This window comes from Antrostomus carolinensis, unplaced genomic scaffold (assembly GCF_000700745.2).
Source record: "Antrostomus carolinensis isolate BGI_N321 unplaced genomic scaffold, ASM70074v2 scaffold48731, whole genome shotgun sequence".
Classification (NCBI taxonomy): Eukaryota; Metazoa; Chordata; class Aves; order Caprimulgiformes; family Caprimulgidae; genus Antrostomus; species Antrostomus carolinensis.
Genome location: NW_010297238.1, coordinates 9,752 through 31,807, shown reverse-complemented (window position 1 = coordinate 31,807; position 22,056 = coordinate 9,752). Strand labels below are relative to the sequence as shown.

General features: G+C 46.9%; 1 protein-coding gene across 1 annotated transcript; it reads left to right on the top strand.

Moving 5' to 3' along the window:
• The first annotated feature begins 418 nt into the window (after window positions 1–418).
• Window positions 419–11,936, top strand: TNFAIP2 (TNF alpha induced protein 2). Its single transcript, XM_010178504.1, has 11 exons — window positions 419–758; window positions 2,708–3,335; window positions 5,087–5,201; window positions 6,503–6,628; window positions 7,457–7,557; window positions 7,646–7,744; window positions 7,940–8,063; window positions 9,009–9,131; window positions 10,027–10,182; window positions 11,278–11,399; window positions 11,795–11,936. The coding sequence occupies exons 1-11, from the start codon at window positions 419–421 to the stop codon at window positions 11,934–11,936; spliced, it is 2,076 nt and encodes a 691-aa protein (XP_010176806.1).
• The last annotated feature ends 10,120 nt before the right edge of the window (window positions 11,937–22,056 follow it).

Genomic DNA, 22,056 nt, shown 5'->3' with positions numbered 1-22,056 from the left:
TAGGTATAGGACACTTGTCCCACCCACCTGCATCATTCATGTGCAGCATCCATGCTCACGTCCATACTCCCACAGCATCCCGTGGGAAAGCCTGGCTCTCTTGTATCCAGACAAGCTTGAGGTCTCAAATCAGGCCATCTGAATCACCCTTAAAATCACTCCTCGATTCTCTCGAAGTTATTTATTAGACCAGAGAGCAGATTCCATTCTTTCAGTTACCTGAGATGATGCTGCTCAGGAGCTCTCACACAGAGCTTTGCTCATACCAGACGTGTAATGCTCCTTATACCCCAGCTGCCCCAGAAACAACTCATTCCAGTTAATGGGAATACACTTTGACACATTTTGCCATGGTAGTTTTTATGCAAACTGTTATAATCTAACCCGTTCTTTCTGAAATTTACAGGCTAGAAGGAAAATGATGAAAATGTTACCTTTTTTCCAAAGTGGTCCTATTGGAATACGCAATGGATCAGAGGCTTGCATTGGTGTAAACAGACAGCTTGAAAACACTTTGACATCAATAGCTGAACAAGTCCCTGCCTGTCCTGAACCTTCTGGAGATGAGATCTGGTCCAGGGACCTGGAGAAGATGAGTGAAAGGCCAGAGGCAGCCTGCAGACCCTCACGTGCATCTTCCATCACGAGCAATGGGAGCTGCACCTCTGCTGGGGACAGCCCTGAAAAGGGGAAGAAAGGAATAAAGGGAATCCTCACGAGTGCATTTAAGAAGATGAAAAAGATCAAGCCACCCAGTGGTAAGTGCTCCTCCGTCCTCCTTGCACTACCTCGTAGGCCATAGTTATCTCTAGAGGGGCTGCATGAGGTGAAGAATTGTCCCCTTGAGAAACAAGGGTACTGACTGATTTCACTGACTTGCCCAAGGAGCCTGGGGAAACATGGGCTGTGGAGGACATGACCTCAAGTCCTAGTCTTTTGGTACCAAGGGCACAATCCTTGAGTTACTGCCAGTTTGCAAGTTTTCTGTCCAAAACAGAACTTATTTCTACCTCTCATGGGGGCACAGAGATCTGTGAGTGGGCAAGAAACCAAGGCATACCTCTGTGCTCTGTTCCTCCATGAAGACACCAGCCTGTGAAATCTCCTCTTCCCCCAGGGACAGCAGTGAGCAGCATGTGTAGGTCTTTCACAAGGCTGATATCTCTCCTCCAGTTGCGGGCCCTGTCCTTGCAGGGTGCTTAGAGAGGCAGAAAAATACCTACTGAGAGAATCGCAGAACTGGAAGTGCCCCTTGGCACTTCCAAGGCTCACCTGCCACCTCAGGTGATGTATCTCATTACCTGGGTCATAAACTTAGCAAGTTGTACCTTCAAATAAGTTCCTTTTTTAGTCCTACTTCCTTTATTGGGGGACCCTTCTGAAGTCTCACTGTTTTAGTACAAATTATCTTATTTCCAGGCAAGCCTTTACCTGACTAATTGGCTTCTCTTTCTCCATGTGTCAAATGTTTTCCCCAAGTGGTGGTTTTCATTCTTGGCCTTGAATTTGCTCCACTAAATGAACCGAGTCTCCTGAGAACAGGCTTTTTCATGCCTTTGTTCTTAGTGCTGCATTGCCCCATTCCCAATGTATTTTTTGAAATAAAGCAGCCAAAATTGCAGAAAGTATTCCAGATGTGATACCAGGAGTGCCTGGTACAATATGTTACCATTTTCCTATCTCAGCTGGACATTCCTCACTGGATACATATCTGACTTTTCTGACCATCACCTCACAGTAATGATTTACTAATTCTCCAGGCGCCTCTGCTCCTCGTCCATCTCAAGCTGATTCACATCCAGCTTGCAGCAGAAAATCCTATTTGTTGCTAAGTAACTTTTGTTCTATTGAATTTGTGTCTTATACTTTGTGCTATTAAATTTCAGTCTCTTCGAGTTATTCCATTGTTCCTGGATAATACACCAAGCCCTCAGTTTCAATAATGTCTCTGAACTTTGTGTAATTAGCAAATGCCAATAGGGCACTCCCAGCTTTTGTGCCACAATCCCTAAGGAGAATGTGAAGTAAGATGAGTTTCATGAATAATGTAAGCTTTCTCCACCCAAGGTTTTCCATACAAACCTTACATACCTGAAAAAAATTATTTTGAGATATAACTTTTCCAGTTTCACTAAGAATTTCCCAGATTGCACTGTATGGAGTAACTGTCTGTAGTTGAGATAGGATAATTCAATTGTATTTATCTTGCCCTCTAAAAGTGTCCTCCAAAAAAATTTCACAGATCAGATTGTGACAACCTATTTCTGGAAAACCCATGTGGTATTTCCTCTAGCACATCTTATTTAGCTACATCTTTCCATTTACATTTTTTTCTAAAGCCATGCTTCTTACTTGAGGTCATATTAATGGGAAGGGTGATAATGACTAAATTAATAAATAAATAAAACCCCACAAATCAAAATTTTGGAAAAATGATGGGTAGCACATGAATATCTGTCCGATTGAAACACACTGGTGCTGGGTATTCAAATTTCCATTGCCCCAGTTAGAGGCAGGCTAAAACTAATCTGATCTTTAAATAAACAAAAAGATTTTTTATATGGTGAAAGAACCTAAGATCTAGCATTACAGAAATACAAAAATTTTTTTTAAAGTATTCCAGAGCCATCATTTTATTAAAAAAATATATAAAATAGAAATTTAAATCTTCACCATTGGGTGAAGAAAGGCTATTCTTTTTCACCAGTCAAACAAGTTCTGGATCTCCTTGAAGAGCAAAAGCTTTGCGACGCCACTCAGCATCTGATTGTCCTGGAGAAGAGCCTGTCTAGCAAAAGTGAGGAGGGACTGAACACCAGCCAGCAAGACATTGAGTCCATCTACGAAGTTCTGAAGCACAAAGTCTTCAGCATCTTCAAAGACTCCTTACTGCTAGCGAAAACAAACCCAGAACTGCTGCAGCAGGCAGTAGAGGCACTGAAAGAGCAGGAGAAAGAAGATCAGAACTACATGTCGGAGAATCCACCTGACCAAACCACGCAATTTAGACCTAGAAAATGGAAAGAGCTTTGGATGGCTACAGTAAAGGAGTCAGTAGAGACTCGAATGAAAAACACGAGTCTAACTCCTAGAACTGAGAACCTCTCTACAGTTGGCCAGAACCTCCTGCACATGGGGAAGACGATGAAAGAAGATTTGATGGTAGTTGTAAAGTACATTAAACAGCTTTATCCTCCTGAGTTTAACGTGTTCGGCACATATGCAGAACTCTACCACAGTTATTTTGCCTCCCAGGCGAAGGAAAATGCCATGTCTCCTTTGGAAGACAAGGATATTTACCTCCTCCTCTCATGGGTGCACAACATTTATCCAAAGTAAGTGAGGCTCTTACACATGTGTATCCCTGGTGATTAACACAGGTACACTGGCTGCAAACCTGGATGTATGAATCAGTGTCACTGCGATGCAGTCTGGTACCTGGCTAGGTTTTAGTGTCACTGGTGTCATGCTGATGTACACCAGCTAGCCAGAACAGTCAGAAGGGACATGCTCAAGGCTGCTAGTCTGTAAACTAAGGGCTCACCTCACCATTCAGGTGTCTGGGCAACAGACATGCACACAAATGTCCAGGGCTTCACTTGTGGGGTGAATTGGGCAGGTTCATTGCCCTGACCTCTATTCCAGTTGCAGACCTGAACTCATTCTTGGAAAAATTCAAAATTTCAGCCCTCTGGATCAGAGGGCAGCCAATAAATAGAACAATCTGAGATACAATTAATCCTGGACACAGAGGATGTTGCTTAGACATCACCCACAGTCTGTGCCCTCCTCTGGATTAGGAGACCAAAGGTGAGCCCTTGTGAGAGGACATCATCAGCCAAGGGTTGTCCTTCAGCCTCAGAAGCCCTGTATGTTCTAGAACTGAAAATATTCTTTGTTGTGGCTTATAGTACTGGATGGAGACTCAAGAACTTTAATTTTTTACATGAAAACCAGTAAATACACTAGCAGGGTTTCCTCAACTATTGTAAAGCCATTCAACCTTCACCTCCATTATTTCATTTGCTTGTTTCACTGACGGAGTATAATGAGTCAGTGTTGATCCTGGAAGTTTTCCAGAGCCAGTGCTGTGCTATAGGTCAGGATATTCAGGCCTGAACCAGTGTGTGTTTGGGAATCAGTAGCTGTGAAGAGCAGGGCTCAGCCAGAGCAGCACAGCCTGGCCCTGGGAACAGTGTTGGCCAGGCCAGTGGATGCTTTGTGGGGTGTTCCCAGAGGCCAGGTCCAGGTGTCTGCTCAGGGACCACCCCTCTCCATGGCCAGCAGTGAAAGGAGCAGCGAGGAGGAGGAGGGTTGCACAACAGCCTGGCCCCAGCTTTCAGCATCATATTAGAAACAGCCCATGTGCAGGATGCACATGATTCTATTGCCCTCTCCCTGGAAGTGTTGGATGAGGCTTTGAGCAACCTGGTCTAGTGGGGGGTGTCCCTGCTGATGGCAGGGGGGTTGGAACTGGATGATCTTTAAGGTCCCTTCCAACCCAAACCATTCTATGATTTTATGATTCTGTGCACAGAGGCATACCCCCATGGAGCTGGGTCATGGGAATTGGGTGATGCTCAGGGCTATTCCCTGTAGCTCCAAGTGTAGGCCTGAGCTCCCCATGGCTGACATGTCCCTTCCCTTAAAGCTGCTCAGGAGCACCCAGCTCCACCACCCTGCAGTGGGGACATGACAGCGGGGTATGAAACTGCCAGCTCTGTTCCCACCTAGCCACAAAACTCTGGCTTTTCACCTGATCACCCCTCTATATTGATGGAGAGAGGCTGTGTCCTGGGACTAGTCCCTCCTGCTATTCTGGGTCCCCATATCCAGCGCAGTGGCCAGTGCTCAGGAGGCTGGCAGAACATGACTCCATTCCTTGGGGTTGCTCAGTGTCCTGCCCTCACAGGTCCCACCCCCGGCACAGATTCAGCTCCTCCAAGTCCTGCCTGGACGAAGGACAATGTACATTTCCATCTGTTCTTTCACTGATATCCTCAAAAACTGTTAGTGATTTGCATCAACAGCTGTCTTGAATTACACTGCCTTTGGAAAATGGGATTGTTTGGCTTTTTCATTCCAGAGATATGAGAAAAGATCGTGTTTTAGCAGAGGAGTTGGAAAAAGTTAAGCTTGGAAGCCTTTTGCCATCAAGTCTGAGCAAAGAGCTTGAAAAGAAATACCTTGACAGTGAAGAGGTAAGAATCTGTTCGGTCCTTCCTCTTCCCTTCACTGCTTCCATGTGACTCCTCAGAGGAGCTCTGACTTGTCCTACATGCACACTTCTCACCTGTGAGTCACACACCCTTCCAGAGAGAAGGAAAAGCAAGAATGCTTTTGTTTGGTTTTGGGGGACAGGTTGGCTTTCTGCTAGATGGGACTTGCAGAGCAAACTTCTGGTTAGCTCAGCCTTCTACCCTGGGAGCCATCAGAAAATAACTGCTCTGTTCTTGCAAACCTTCTGGTAGGAAGGTGGGAAAAAATCCAACAACATTTCCTTATGGGTGACTTTCCAGAGGTCTGTGAAATCCCCAGAGGGATTTATGCTCCCTCCTCGCAGATGATGGTATTCAGAATTCAGTGCCAGACTCTGGGTGAGCACAGAGCTTGCAGGTCCGGTCTTGAAAAATCTATCTCTTTGACAGAGAATCAGATGGCATCACAGAAAATAAGAGTTGCTCTGTTTTCTGGATCACTCTTGCCTTAATGGAAACAAGAAGCAAATTTTACAGTACTCCCATAGCTTACTGCTTCTGGCATTTTAGGCTGGAATTCCCAGAAAATGAGAAGATGAGTTCCAGGTTTAGCTGTAGCCTGTGATGGTTTGCAGATGGGAGAGGTGGGTGTGAGGGCTGCAAACCACACAAACGAGGCACTTGGTGATCAGACATACAGGCCAGCCACTGCACAGACCGTTACAAAAGCCTTGCTGCAGAGTGTGCACACAAGAGGGGTTGGAGCAGAGCAAACCTGAGGACATTTTGTTTCACTCTCTAGCAATCATAAGATGTCAGAAGTGCTCATGAAAAAGGATTGCAAAACCAGGCCCAGAGGGTAGCCCTGAGCGTGACACACAGGCAATGTGTGGTGGGGGGAATTTGGGCTCTGGCATGCGTAGCTGCCTGCCACCCTCCCACCCACCGCTCCCCTCCCCTGCCCTCCAGATCACCTCGGATGTGGTGGGGTGGCGGGCAGGGTAGATCTTGATCTTCCTGGATCTTGATCTGGAACCTGCTTTAGCAGGGGGGTTGGACTAGATGATCTCCTGAGGTCCCTTCTAACCCCTGCAATGCTGTGATTCATTCCTACCCTGAAGTATTCAACTACCATAAAGTGGTGGGTAAGGCATCTCCTAACAAAGAGCTTTTATTTCTCAGACAGGGATGAGGAAAAAGTCTGTTCAGCCATACAAATGGTGGGTGAGCAAGTAAAACCTACATAAGACAGGAGCTGCTAAATCCATTTTGTGGTAAAGGCTGTTTTTCTCCATTCCCTAAAGGTTACTATCAAAAATTCGCTGAGCAAATGTTTAGAGAAAGAAATCCAAAGGTGGAAAGAAGACAAAGAACCAGAGAAACTAAATGGACATTTTCAGAGTGAACTACTAGCAATATTTGTTATCCAGGTAATACAGATAATATATAAGAAATAAACAATTGCATCCTGCCTGTTTTTAGGATTTGAGACTAACTATAGTCAATGTAGGAAAGCAAAAGGCCAAGTTGCTTGGGAAGGGTGTAGTAGAGGAGAGTGGTACAGGGGAGCCCAACCCCATGGTCTGGCATGGTCCTGGTTTCGCACAGGATGGAGAAAAACTCCTCTGTAAGCAAAACGAGCAGGCAAACTGCTTTCATTTCTCCCTCTGCAGTCTCTTCTGCACCCCCAGACGAAGTCAAGCCATTAGGCAGTGGGTGTTGTGGCAGCAGAAAGAAGAGGCAGATTTAGCCGAGCGAGGAGGCACGAGGAAGCAGCCTGGTGCTGCTGCCCTGCTTGCTCCTGGTGACACTGTCATGGGCAGAGCTGCTCTGAGTGCTCACGTCCTTTCCCCATGCTCAACGCTCTCCCTCCTCTGGCTACAGAGGATTAGTAGATTTATTTTTAAAAAATAAACCTTCATATATTGAGGTGATTGTGCTTAAATTGTTTTTTTAAATGCAATCATATGATATTCAACAAAAAAGGCAAAAGAACCCGTCTCACTTTCTCCACTTTCTCAGCTATTTTATAGACTTTCTTTCATGCTTCTTTCTTCTTAACCTCTCTTCCCACTTGAAAATGGAGCTCAGAATTGGCTTGAGCACACCAAGTAAGTATAGCTGCTCTGCACAGTCCCAGGGGGATGCAGAAGATCTGGGTGCAGCTACCGCAGTTAGGGATCCGTAGCCTTTTCAACCAGCAAACCTGGCCTTTCTGGAGCAGATGGCACTGCAAATTGATCTTGTTTGTTTGTCAGAGTATCTACAGTGGCCAGAAGCGAGCCAAGGAGATCAGCACAGCTGTGGGCGAGGAGCTGTCGCGTCGGCTGTGGAAGGAGCTGCCTACCTTCCTGAGAAGGTGCAGTAAGGCGGCGTGGGCAGTGGGGCTGCCAGTGCCAACCGGGGCATGCACTCACCTGCCTCTCCTCTGTCCATCTCTCCTCCAGCTACAAGGATGCTTTTGAAGATTTTAAGGAGAGAAGCAAGAAGCACAGATACTACAAGCCTATACTGATTGCAAATATTAACAACTGCTGGAATTTTAGGTAAGAGTCCAAAAGAGAAGGTTTTGCTCCTTCCTCTGCAGGCAACAGACAATAGTGTGATAGAAGGGAGGTACTCCAGTGTCAGTAGAGGAAGGTCCATTTGCCTGCAGAGGAAGGTTTGGAGACCTCTAAATATATCTCTGTGCATCCCTTTTGAGAACAGATTATTCTGACCTTGCTGATATTTCCTTGCAGAGACTACACAGAGAAAAACATGTCAGAAAAGGATGGCAATAAAGCCAGTATCCTCAGCACACTCGGTGACATTGAAAACGGTGGCTTTGACGTGCTGCTTCAACAGCTGTTTGCACAGCTGAAGGTACCATCCCCTGCCCCATGGCTAAGCCTGTGCTGGTGCCCAGCATGTTCTCCTGCCATGGGTTGCCCAAATCTCTGGTTCAAACGCCACAAAGTTCAGAAGGGCGGTGGGGCACTTCACCTCTCAGCATCAGTCATCAAACCCTGAACCACCTCTCCTTGAGGTGATCAAGGTCCTCAAGCCTGCAGGCAAAACAGGCACAGCTACAGAAGCATGACTGTGCTGACAAACATAACACGTACTGATCACATCTGAGATAGCTGCTGCAGGAGGTCGAGTCTCAACCTGCAAGTGTTTACACTCCAAACTGTAGGAAGCAATCACAAATGACAGGAACTGCAATTGCGCAGGTTTTGGCTTCTTCATAGAGGCAGCCTGAAAGGCACTTTTGATTTTCTCTCTCTCTTTTCTTTTTTTTTTTTTTTTTTAATATATAACACAAGCTTTTTAAATTAGGCAAGCGTGAAGGAGAGGAAGGCATAGGAGTCAGGAATGTTCAGCCACAATCTCTCCTGCTTTCTCTGTTGGGCCTTTTGGAACACATCTGACAGAGCAGGGGTGCTTTTTCCATTTTCATATTTATTTACTGTGGCCAAGAAAAATTGTGATTGAAAACATCTCATAATGATTCATTTTTTTCCCCTGATGGCTCCATAATTCTCTAATCAGACGAGATGGTTTGGACAAAACATTAAAAATATGTAAATAAAAAAAGCATCTCCAGCATGAACCTTTCAAACTCTCAGTCTTCTTCATCATGAGGAACGAAGAAGGGGGCACAAACGCAAGACAGCCCCCTCTTCCCCTGCCTCTGTAAGTCGTCACACCTCCCTGCGCAGGACTACATGCTGCACTGTCACTACGTAGGGTACTGTACATATAGAAATGCTAAATATACTTGTACATATAGTTTTGAGGGGACTAAGCAGATTTTCCTTTTTTCAGCCAATTTATAAGAAGTTTACAGAAAATAAGTGGGACTCCAGCAATGAAATTATGAACGAGATCATTAAAACCACCGGCAAACATATTTCAGACTTCCGGACCCTAAAGGACCCTTTCTACCAGGTAAGTCAAAGAGAAATATCAGAGGGATATCAGGATGCTGAGACTGTGTTTTCAGCTCTGATCCTCTGCGACTGAAGTTGCCTTGGCCTGCATTAAGCTGGTGAGCTGGCCTGGCACTGGACAGCCCTCTCAGGCAGGATTATCATCAGCATGTGTTTTACCCAGATTAGCCATATAAATCTTACTCTTCTCCAGCAGAATCAGACTCCAGTAGCTCTGCTGCAGTGTTTGCAGAGAAAACCACCCTTGCTGTAGAGAAAGTGCTCTAGGGTTCAACCAAATTATGGCTTTATTTATGGATGGGTTTGGTTTATCAACCTTGAAACATGGATGCAATCACATGTTTCTGTCTCATGGCTCCTTCGGTTGCCCTGAGGACCGAAGGAGATGGATGCAGCTGGGACAAGTCCCAGATAACTGAGCCACAACCACATTTTCAGTGGTGCTGGAGTATGTATGAAACACCACCATATAAAAAAATCGTTTATTTCCTGCCTTTGTCTTTTTAGTAGCTGAAACAAAATTATGATGTTTTGTGTATTAGAGGGAGGAGCAGGAGGAGCAGTGTGAATTCCTGTTTCTCTGGAATACTGCTACTTCTCTAACACGTTAAGTTTTTTCTATGTCTTCAACTCTTCCCAAAAGGAAACTACATTTGGAAATTCCCACACTTCATTAGTCTGAGTACAAAGAAATTCTCAGCATCTACGATGTCACATAACCAGTCATGGGGAGGTTGGCACCCAGCACCGTTCCTCACATGTCATCAGCAGCAGACTTTTGGTGGGGCGTGTTTTGCAACACCCAAAACGTCTTTGTCCTCCATTGACATACACGGTTTGTTTTGTCCCCAAGCAAAAGACAGACAAATGACCCCTCCATTCCTTCCCAACAGGCTATCGTTGAGAAGATCCATGCCCGTTTGGTTAAAGAGTACATCGTGAGGCTGCTGAAGAGGAAAGTCAGCCTGAAAACTCCAACGCAACAGCAAAACCTGGCCAAGAAGATCTCCAAGAACGCTGCCGACCTGGAAACCTTCTGCACCAGCAATGTACGTGAGTGCTTGCCATGTCTGCAAACAGCATGGGGCACAGGCACACTGAAAAACAGGAAAATAAAGTTTTTAATGACCTTAGGCAGAAAGAGGTTGCCAAGTGCCTGTGGGCAGGAAGGATCCCCAGCCACCAGCCTGCCCTCCCCCTGATGGAGAGCGATTGTTTCATCCTCCTTTGTCCCTTAGGCAGTGGTTTCCTTTTGAAGATTTACATTAATAGGGTCAAAAGATTTAGCTCAACACTGCACTGCTCTGCTTTCAGTACAGCTTGGGTGGAGTCTGGGTTTTGACTCTTCCCCTTCACCCTTGATTTCCCTCACTCTGATGTTTTCAGGCAGGAGCTGGGTCTCTGGTACATCAGGGTTTCCTCTACCAGAGACCTTTGCTTTTTCTGCATGGCTGAAACACCCCTCTCTGTCCTCTGAGATCACCTCCCTCTTTCCACACCTCTAAATTTCCCTGCAAAGAAGCTAAGCCAAGCCCTATCCTCCACCACCCCATGTATGTCTGACTGGAGAAGGAACAAGCCTGAGCATCACTCAGCCTGTGCAGGAGGTCAGGCAGCCAGCCTTGGGCTATCCAATGCCCAGAAAACAGGTCCAGTTGGGGCTTTTACCTGAGTGGGCAGGGAGAGGATTTTGGCAATGCCTGGAGGTGCTAAAGGCAGGGTTGCATGCAGAGCTGGGAGAGCCTAGCACGTGGCCGTGTGTTACTTTGCTCATCATTCCTTGTATGGGCAGTAGAAACACCGGGCAGCGTAGAAACTCAAGGAAAGGAAAATGTGATAGGAAGGAAGAGCAGAGAGAGTCTGTCGAGGTGGATGAGGAAACCTCAGTCTTATGGCAAACCCTACACAACTTGTGTAAAAGGATTAAAAACCACCACAAAGCTAATCCAGTTTCTCCGAGGCTAGCCCAGGCTAGAACATCACTGAAAAGAATGAGGCACCTAAAATCACTGCTGTGCCCTTCCCCATCACCAGGAAACAGCCCTAGGAGCTGGCTCAGGGGCACCCCTGGTGAACCACAGCTCCTGGGCTGGCGGAGGTTGGCACCTCCACGATGTCCTGCTGACTGCTTTCTCTTCTGGCAGGGGTCTCAAGCCACATGGCTGAATTCAGCACTCCCCAAACTGGCTGAAGTAATCCGACTTCAGGATTTAGGTGCTATTAAAATTGAAGTTGCAACACTCGCCACGACATACCCAGATATCCGGTAAGAGCTACTGAAACAGATTTGCAAGTACTCGTATGGAATTTTAATTGAGCCAGGAAACAGTCAAATATGAGTATGGGTGAGGTTCATATAGCCTGAGTTTACAAAAATGGGTGGAGACAGTGGCAATCCCAGTGCCATTGGACAACAAAATAAACTATTTTAAAAGGCCTATTTATATATTCCACATTCTGGTCCAATTTTCTCCTTTTCCTTGGAGATTCCCTACCAAGCTCTTGAGAGAGTGCTGGGTCCCATGTAGGATCACCAGATGCCGAGCTGGCATCCTCCAGGGATCTTGGTGCTGCCACAGGGTGGGGGCTGCATCCTGGCAGAAGGGACCCTTAACTGAGATCTGCAGGAGGAGATAACACCTGCCCATTTGTATTCCACAGCAAAAGGCACCTGGAAGCGTTCCTGTACATCAAAGCCAATTTGTCACGCAGCGAACTCAAAAGCATCCTGGGCTACTTGGCAGACAGCACAGCATCCACGCCACTCGGGGCCCCGCTCTTCTCCAACATAAACGTGTCCTAGGCGAAGGACTTGCCTTGTGCCTGTCTGTGAGCTAAGCCAGGGATGGAGACCATCCCCTGGAGCAATGCACAGTGCACACTGCCACCTTTTCCTACGGAAAGTACTTTGTCCTAATCTGGTGCTCAGCATCTCTATGGGAATCACTGTCCCTTGTTCACAGCTGGGAAAAGGGGACATCCATGGGAGGAGCAGTGCTTGCAAGGAGCGGGGCTGCTTCTCGCAGCAGTCACAGACTCCCTCCAAGGTCTCCTTGGTGCCACCATGTTCTCTGCCTGGACACTGCCTCGGTTCTCTGACCTCCATCTACCTCACAGGGTGCCACGAAGGCCACGTCGCTGACTCCCCAGCTAGCCCAGACTAAGCAGGCACCTCCTGTGTAGCTTTTTGTCTTCTAAGGCAATGGAGGGAAACAAAAATGGAAGCCAAAATTTGGAGATGTTAGAAAAGTCCCATGGGAGCATGCTTGCACCCCATCTGCCTTCCTGTGAGCTGGGCAGGGGTGGCTGCATGAGGCTGAGGGGTGAGGCCCAAGGTTTCAGGTCAGGAGGAGCTGTTGCTCAGCCATGGCAGGACTCCTGCTGTCCTGCTGTGCTGCAGCACCCCGGATCCGGGGCTTGGAGAGACCCCAGCTGCAGGCCCTGCTCCATGCAGTTGTCCAGGGGCATCAGGGCTTCCGAATCAGCCCCAGAGAGCCACGGCTGGCCCCACAGCAGCAGTCCAGCTGGGGCAGCTTGGGCTTCCTTCACCTCCGCGAGGTGGGAGCGCCCGGCAGCCCCTGTGCAGCAGCCCTGTCCTGTGCCTCTGCGCTGGAGCAGCACCCTGCTAACCGGGCTGGGAACCAGCTGCCTGCTGGAACGCATCGTGTGGGCTCAGCCCCGGCATCTAGTAAAGCACTTTGCGTGTTGCTTAAGCCTCCCCTGTTGAAGCAATGACTTTCCCAGACCCCGTTAACATCACTGGCTTTCAGTGGGTGGTGGAACTGGTCTCAAATGCCATTAAAACATATTGAGCCCCCCCCGTATGCATCACCCCTTCCTTGCTCGCTCTTTCCCCTCTTGCTGTGAGGTAGATATGATGTGAAAACACAAATGGGTCTGTTGTGAAACTATGCTTTGTTTTACAGCCCAGTTTTTTGGGAAGTGAATCACTTGCCAAAACAACAATGTGTTTAGTTGAAGACCTTTCCCTTCTGTTTTTCTTTATTTCAACTTCTGTATCAGGCTGTAGAAAGTTGGTCCGGAAGGAAGATGCATAATGACTGTGCAAAGCATGTAATGTATTTATCTGCATATGCAGTATACCATTGGTGTATTTTTGCATCCAATTTTATTTTTTCTCAGTTAGAGATATTCATTTGCAATGTTTATATTTAAACAGCATTCAAATATGCTAGGAAAGTGACTCATTTATTCTGTGTCTGGCTGTTGTTTACTGTGTTGCCACATGTAGTCCTACGTACTCCTTCAAAGGGCCAATACTTCCACTCCTCCCAGTGTGCTTCAGTGAATGCCACCCGTCAGTCCCAGGTAGGGAGGGTCTCGCTGGTCTATGGACAAGCTGAAAAAGCAGAGGCAGCCTCTCTTCATGCTGTGTATGGGTCCCATTGCCTAGTCTTCCTTGCTCTCTGGAGCCAGGACTGTTGTGTGCACTGAGTTTACGGTATCTGGGATAACAAGGTCCAAAACATCAGCCTCTAAGGACTACCACAGTCTCAATGTTGAACAATAAACAGATCAATGTTTGACATACATGTCATCCTTACTGCTCTGGCATCCCCATTCCTCTGTCTCTGTGGTTTCCTCCTGTTCATACCAGCCTTTAGCAGACACAGTCCACCAGAATTTGGCCCCAGCTGGCCCCACTGTCCCCATTTTAACCCCCTAGCAGCTGCTGTTCAACCCATGGCTTTGCTGCTGGCCACGGGGAGACAGATGCAGGAGGAGTCCTCTGCCAACAGGCTATGTGACAAAATTGTACAGAGAGAAAAACGGTGCTTTGGTTTCAGTCTGCCACTTAGCCATGGGTAGTGCAAACCTCCCTCTCCTTCCATAAGCACATGCGCTCCCACAACACCTCACATATACACATAATTTAAAACTTATTACACATTATTTAAGCACTTATCCCAACTACAATTTAAGACCAAATGCTGAAATGACTTCAGTGTTGAGCACTCATGACAACTGTCACCTATTGTGCAACATTTTCTTTCCCAATTAGTGAAAGGTCATTTTATTTCTAAAAATAATTGCATTTTGATGTAAAGATCTGTTAAGGGCCTACAGAAATACATCACACAAGTGATTACGCTGTTTGTTTTTTTTAAAAAAAACATTCCAGCTAAGAAAGTGCTCAAAGGAAAATAGTGAATCTATTTATAGATCATAATTAGTATGGGTAGGAGAAAATGGTTTTCATACACATTTCATGAGCCATATGGAACTGTATTGTGCAATTCTCTTCATCTGCTATAAAACCCTAGCTTTCAGCTCTAATGAGCCCAGGAAACTACTTTATTTATCTTCCTGTGTGACTCAACATTTCCAATGGCATTTATTTAAATGTGGCATATTACACATAGTCAGGTACTTTCAGGAGGTTGCACTAATGTCTTCTGATAACAGTGTTAGATTAATACTGGTAAACAGCACTCCTCTAAACTAACAAAATAAAATTTCCTGTAGTCAGAGTGGCTGGATTTTCTTTATCAAGCAACCTCTGTTGATGCTGATGTCTACCCCTCCTTGGAGGCAGAGCAGATAGCCAAGATGAAAAAAATTCAATTAGCTTTATAAAACAGTTAAGAAAGCTGGTTCCTGGGCACAGCTGCTGTGGCATTGCCAGCTCTCCAAGTCATCAGTGCCACCAGGAACTCAGCCTGCATCAGCCAACCATGCTGGACACAGACTGAGCTCACACATGCATGCACACCCACTCCTTGCTCCCCACTCATCCATCCCACCAGGCATTTCCATCATTTGGCGTTATACTGGCAATTTGCAGTGCAAATGACATGGGGATGCAAAGCACAGCAGACCAAAGGGTGGATGGAGGCATTGCTCACCTCCTCTGCTCCCACAGGAGACATCTGTGGCATGTCGAGTCCCCAGTGACACCTGGGGAACCTCTGCCCTTGCTGCCAGAGAAGACAAAACCAGCCAGAAAGCTCCTTCTTCTAGAGCCTGCTAAGATATTTTGGGATCTCCAGACCTGGAAATGAAGAGTTAACAAACCAGAATGGCTTCAATGCCTCCCCTTTGAGGCTGGATCTTCTCACCAGGATCCCCTGAGTTGTGACAGCACTTGACTAAAGGCCATTGGATTTACTGATGTGCTGATTTTAAGAGACACACTAAACCAAAGTGCTTTGGTAATTGGGCCTTTCTGAATGCAGCCCACATCTCTGAGTGGGCAGTCCTGGCTTCACTGACATGGACAGTGACATGCACAGGTGACACAGTTCCTCACTTACTACTCAATGTAAAGCACAAAGAGTATGTGCAATTACATATTGATGTGGCAGCAATTTTCTGACCTCCATTTACAAATCTTGTATTTAGTTTAGCTGGTATGAACTTTAATAGGAGAAAACCTGGAAACCCTCATCCAGTCAGAAGAGATCCTGAAGCCTGGCAAGGCATGGAGCATCCTGAAGGAAAGGCAGTCCTGTGATGAGCAGGGATGGCAGAGACTCCTTCCCCCAGGGGAATTAGGGCACACTAGGCTGTGGGTCCTGCATCTTCCAGCACATCTTCCAGCGCAGCTTTACGTGCTGCCCCACCACTTGCCTCTGCTTTGCACAGGTTGGGTCAAAAGCTGGTGCTGGGGACCGAACAGGCAGGAGTCAGCATCACTGAGCGTTGGGGAGGAGGGATATTTCAGGAGGAGGCTAGAGGCTGGTAAGCCCGGGTGTGACACTAGCAGAATCCTGCTTGCATAAAGCTTTGCCACACTGTAGATGGAAACCCATGGGAGTAATTGCCACCTTCCTGCACGACTTAAAAGAGGATGTGGCCACACCACCCACACTGATAACCTTGAGATACATAATAGCTCTTCTGTAGTCACGGTAATAGAGATGGCAGCTAACGCTGGGGGATTTCAAGAATTACCCATCAGTGCAGCAACCACAGATTTCCCCCTCAGCAAAGTGCAACTCCACAGTGCTGGGGAGGGCAGCGAATGTCACCTCCTGGGGGGAAACCAGAGGAAATGTGATGGAGCAGACAGATACATTAAGCTGTTCAGGTGCATGTTACTGAAGAAAGGTTAACTGCATTTTTTAAAGCAATATGAAGGTTTTAAGGCTACTGTGAAGTGAATGTTCCTACTGCTGGACACCATTTCTCCTTGCTACCCAGGGCTTTCTCCTCTAGGAATCAGGTTAAAAAAAAATCCTTTTCAACTGATCAACTTGGAGTCTTCCCTACAAAACCATTTTTCATCTCTTCTCTGGGTCTTCCTCCTTGGAGGTTTTCATTTGCTTCTTTCACCTCTCTACAAGTCTTAGACGTTCACCCCAGCTCCAGCTCCCCTCCAAACAATTTCTTCCAAGTAGTGCCCTTGGACCATGTTCTCCTAATCCTCCCAACCCTCATTCAGCAGATGGGACACACCAGGGCATGTCATGTACCAGCACCCCAAAAGGTCATCATTTGAGGAGGAGGCATTCATTGCTATTTATCTAAGCAGTTTTCATCCAAATAGAACAGAGCACTTGAGCTGTAATAACTTTCATAATGAACTAATAAAAGAGGAAAACTTATCATTTAGCAGAAAAGCTGAGCTCTCAAAAGTACTCATTAATGTTGGAACAGCTGTGATGGGGAGAGATTAACTCTGAAAGGGAGGAGATTATAACAAACTCTCGGGTAGAACAATATTGGTCCTGGAGTCTTCAAGAGTTTTTGAGCCCTATCCCAATGGCTGGAGCCCTATCCCAAAGGCTGGAGGCCAACCCCCAAGTCCCACTGGCAAGAGCAGTGCAGCCTGAGAGCTAAACCAAGTGTACAGGTTAGATAAAATGTCAGGATCAATTTACCAGTGCTATGTCCTAGTGAACAAAGGATTGTTTCTGCTCTTTGGTACCATTGCAGTCCCCTCTACCCTACACCATGGCCACAATTAGTGGTGACAGCCATCTGAGCTGTGGGGCAGGGACTGTCAACTTCACGCTCCTGTAGAGCAGACCCCTTGTCTTTGGCAAGGTCCCAACCCCAACTTCACATGGTGTGACACAGCTCCTTCACAATCTGCATGGGGCTATGCACATCCAAAAAGGTTGGTTGAAGCTACCCACTTCTTCTGTCTAACATGTGGGGAGTGACAGAGGTATTTTCAATGCCTCAAAGAGGCATTCAACCCAGCAGGTTCCTGGCAGCCACCCACTTGTGACAAGCCCATGCAAACACGCCTGGATCACACTGGCCTTCAGGTCCCTTGGTCAGGAAGCAAGTGCAAAGGGAACATCATCTGCAGAGGCTGCACTACATTCAGAAGTGTCATTGCTGTCCTGCCTGGGCATGGGTGGTTTGCAGAAAGCAGCTCTGAGCAGCCTTGTGTGCCACCCCTAGGATGCTTGGGAAGGGGCATCCCATTCCACCTCTGAGGGATCACAGGCTTTGGGGTAACTCAAGAGAGGCAGGTAGGACACACAAAGTGATCCTGTGATCTCACAGTGCAAAGAGACCCATAAGAGTTACTGAGAAAGTGGGGCAAACCAAACCAGGGTAACCCTTGCACATGCTTGGTGGGCTAGACCTGCTCCTGGAGGAACCTTGGCAGCTTTCGAAGATCTCACAGGTAACACTGTTAATCCTGGAGCTGGCAAAACACAGCACGAGCAGTAATCCAGATAACCTTTGCTGTACATCAGTAAGAGAAACATAGGAGGTGCCCTAGAGAAACAAGGCTGCAGAAGTAGAAACTGAGAAGGTGGGAGAGAAGCCTTCAAGTACCTGTCATGCCTCTGGCTGTGCTCAACAGTCTTTTTTTGGTCTTTGTTTTACTGTCCAGCTCAGCATCCCCTTCTGATCCATTAAAATATCACAAAGACTAAAGTATTACTGTGGAATGCATGAACTGCCCAAGCTCCTGCTTTTGTTTGATTTGATTTCTCTATGAAGCCTCTCTCAGGGAGCTCAGATTGCATTTACTTGGGGACGTTTTGTCAGGTCAGCACGTACAGCATGAAATCAATAGCAGCTTTTGAAGAAAGATTCATCTGTCATCCAGAACAACCTCTTAAGCCAACTTTTCTTGGGTAGAAACCACAGTTAAGAAAATAAAAGGTTCCACCTTCCTTCCACCTACCTCAAAACGTTATCCTCTGTGTCTCCTGTGAGCAAGGGGCAAAAGCCCATCTCTTCCTGTAACAATATTTCAAAACCTATTTCTGTACAAAATAACACTATTTCTATCCAGATATGATGTTCTTCTTTCCAGTACAAGTTTCTGCTATGTTATAATAGATTGAGAGAATTCTGCCCCTCTACTCTGCTCTCATGAGACCCCACCTGGAGTACTGCTTCCAGTTCTGGGAGCCCCAACATAAGAAGGATGTGTACCTACGGGAGCAAGTCCAGAGGAGGCCACGAGGATGAGCCGAGGGCTGGAGCACCTCTCCTATGAGGACAGGCTGAGAGAGTTGGGGCTGTTCAGCCTGGAAAAGAGGAGGGTCTGGGGAGACCTTCTAGTGGCCTTCCAGTACCTGAAGGGTCTCCAGGAAGCTGGGGAGGGACTTTTTACAAAGGCAGGTAGTGATAGAACAAGGGGAAGTGGCTTTAAACTGGAAGAGGGTAGGTTTAGATTAGATATTAGGAAGAAGTTCTTCACTGTGAGGGTGGTCAGACACTGGCCCAGGTTGCCCAGAGAAGCTGTGGCTGCTCCTCCCTGGAAGTGTTCAAGGCCAGGTTGGATGAGGCTTTGAACAACCTGGTATAGTGGAAGGTGTCCCTGATGATGGCAGGGGGGGTTGGAACTGGATGATCTTTAAGGTCCCTTCCAAACCAAACCATTCTATGATATGAACATCTCAATACCACAAGCTTCAGTTTAATATTCAAAATGACACTAATTGCCCATTTTCATACATTTCAATAGCTTGACTTGAAAAACTAATTTCTGCTTTCAGTAGTAGAGGAGCAACACTTCCATGTTAATGTGCAAATCATCATTAAGAGAATCAACATCCAGCAAATTTCTGCAACCTGTTTACTTCTCTATATAGGCAGAAAAGATTCTTCATAGGGGTGCTTTCAAGACAGAAATGGAGGCAATAAAATCTATAGGGCTTTGAGAGCTAATACCTGGACTAGTAATGGATACTTAGAACATTTCTTAGTGTAAGACTCCTGCATCACACATGCACACCGTGCCCCTCATAGATGCTACTACTATCACAACTATTTTTCTTACAGACTCTCTGTATCCTTTTGCCCAGTTTAAGCCGTTCAAAAAACACTGTCTTATGGAAATTCAACGTTTTTTCTCCACGGAAAGTGGTCAAATCAGGGTGTTTTGTTTGGCAAACTCAAATCATGAAGTCTGGAACCCAAGAGCTGGTTGTGCCAATGTGTGAAACCCCCTTCTTCTTCCCATGCTCTGCCACAGCATGTCCTCAGATGAGTCCCAGAGTGGATTTTGGTCATTATTTCTTCTTGTAATTTTCTGTTCAAGGAAAACATCAGAAAATTCAGGTCATGCAAGTTCACATCGTTGTAGGAGCTTCAACATATTATGAAAGAAATATAAATAAAGTGCAGAGGACTTCTCTGCCTTCTCCAGGTTTGTGAGCTGTCAAGAACCTCAGTGTTTCCATCATGCAATTCCCATCTAATGTAAAAAATGTTTCAATAACCAGAAAGCATATTTACAATCTTACCTCTGCTTCCAGTATTCAGGACTTACAAACTGGGAATCCTAAAATTCTGAATTCTCTGAATTCTGAAGCTTTTGGTACACAAAGACAAACATATGCAGCAAATGCCCAAAAGGCCAAGGGTGGGCATCAACCCCCAGAAGCTGATGTGACTGGTCTTGGGAGCCAGTGATGAGCTACAGGGTTGTTCTGTTTAGGTGTTTCACCTGTGTGTCATCAGGGTAGGCTGTGAGATCTGGTGCAGGAGGTGTTCCTCTCTAGGAAGGGCTGACAAATCACTCAGGGTCACCTCTCCCAACAGCAAAGAGCTGCTTGTTGGAGAGCTGCTGCAGGAGGAAAATCCCTGCCTCCATATGTGGGGATGGGAAATGACTGTTGCTGTAACTGTGTGGTTGTCTATCTCCTGGATAAGGAGGGAACAGGAAGAGCTCCCAGGAGGAAAGTGATACCTGCCTGGGTATCCTGGGACAATGCCAGAGGAGGATGGTTGTGCTGTGTGAGGGGAGGGTGATCTGACACCAGCACCAAGAAGGGGGACCCAGAGCTGGTCCCTGAGGGTTCCAGCTTCCCCCAAATACTTTTAGCCACAGGCATAACATGTGAGGGCAGCAAAGGCATTTCCTGGGGGTCTGGTGGCTCTCTGGTACACAGCACGAGCCAAGGCCAAGTGCCTGGACACAGGCAGAGCCATGGGACGGACGTCACAGCTGTGACTGAAAGCCAGAGAGACACAGCCTTCAAGGTTAGAAGATGAACAGCTTTGGACATGTGGCTCTATATTTGGCAGTGACGCAATTAGCTTAAAGAAAATACTCATTTTCCATTGATCTGTAGGCAGGGCAACTGTCGCCAAAGGTAACACGAGCATCGTCAGTGACAGATGATACATCATCGAGGTTCAGACCATCTGACTCTCCTCTGTTTCCATGTGGTCAAGAGTTCTTAATGCAGTTTCACTTCTCTTGGGAAAAATAAGCAGAGAATGGATTATTTCCCTCTTGCTATATAGTACCAAGCCTGTCAAGAAATGGTGTGGTATTTCCACAACCTGAGGCAGAGGTTTTCTTTCCCAGCCAGGATTGCTTTGTCAATCTGCAAAGCTTTGGTGCTGTCAGACAGAGACTGCGCTGCACACAGAAGCCAATCTGAAGACAAAATGCTTTCAAGGGTGAAGTTTCAGGCAGCAGCATGTGCAGAGCCAAAATTTAACTAAATAGTAGGAGGAACCTGGAGGAGGGAGTATCCTGCCCTGCCCTCCACTGTCCCTCAGCTGCGGGAACCACAGTGCTCCAGATACACCAGTCCCACAAACAGCATTTTGTCCTAAACTCAACCTGCCTTCAGCCACAGCATCCAGAAAAGAGAGGCCCTTCTTGAGCTGCTTGGCCAGAGCTCTTTCCTAGCCCCGATTTTAGCTGCCATCTGCCCAGATCAAGGCATTTCCTTTATGACAGAGGAGTGTGTTGCACAGCATGTCTGCTCCCCTGTCGTTGTCTGTCCTTCATCCAGATGAATTCAAGTAATGTCATTAATGAAGGTCATCAAGCATCACTTATCATCTCTTGTAGCCAGACCAAATGTCTAAATGCTGCACATTATGCAGATCAGTTGAGGGGGGAGCAGGAAGGAGAAGGAGATGACTGCAGAACAAGACAGTGTTCTGTCCCAAGGCTGGAGCCATGGGACAGAAGTGCCCCTGACTTACACCAAACCAGAAATGTGCCGAGTTGTGTCTGCGGGGGCCCCCACGGCACCAATCAATTCCAGTGGGCACTGATCCTGCTCCAGCAGCTCTGCTGGCCACCAGGCATGGGCAGCAACAGCTGATGGAGTGGTGATCAGCCAACTCCATCCCCACGTAGCCCTGATGGATGTTGTTATCTCACTTACCTCTGGCAACAACCCACAGAAGCTGGGAGAGAAAGGAAAACTGGGGGTGAGCTGTGTTTGTGCAGCATGGGGAGCTGGCCGTGGGGAGCTCAGACTGCATCCTACCAAGGTCTGGGGAGAAGACCGTGGGCTCACTGCAAGAAGAAGTGCACGCCAAGCTGTCTCCTGAAGCCAAGTGTCAGAGACACATGGTGTCGGTCTCAGAGGGAACCTGGTAGCTCTGGAAACAGATTGTTCTTTCTCACTTACCACATGGAGAAGGCAGGTAGCTCATCAGCAGTGTGTAACCTTTCGAAGTCCCTGATGTGGCTGCTCAGCTGTGAAGAGGAGGAAACCTCTGCAGTCTTACCC

Coding starts and splice junctions, on each gene's coding strand:
- TNFAIP2 (XM_010178504.1), top strand. CDS start 419: ATGATGAAAATGTTACCTTTTTTCCAAAGTGGTCCTATTGGAATACGC. Junction 8,064..9,008: donor AGCTGTTTGCACAGCTGAAG/GTACCATCCCCT, acceptor TCCTTTTTTCAG/CCAATTTATAAGAAGTTTAC. Junction 10,183..11,277: donor AAACCTTCTGCACCAGCAAT/GTACGTGAGTGC, acceptor CTCTTCTGGCAG/GGGTCTCAAGCCACATGGCT.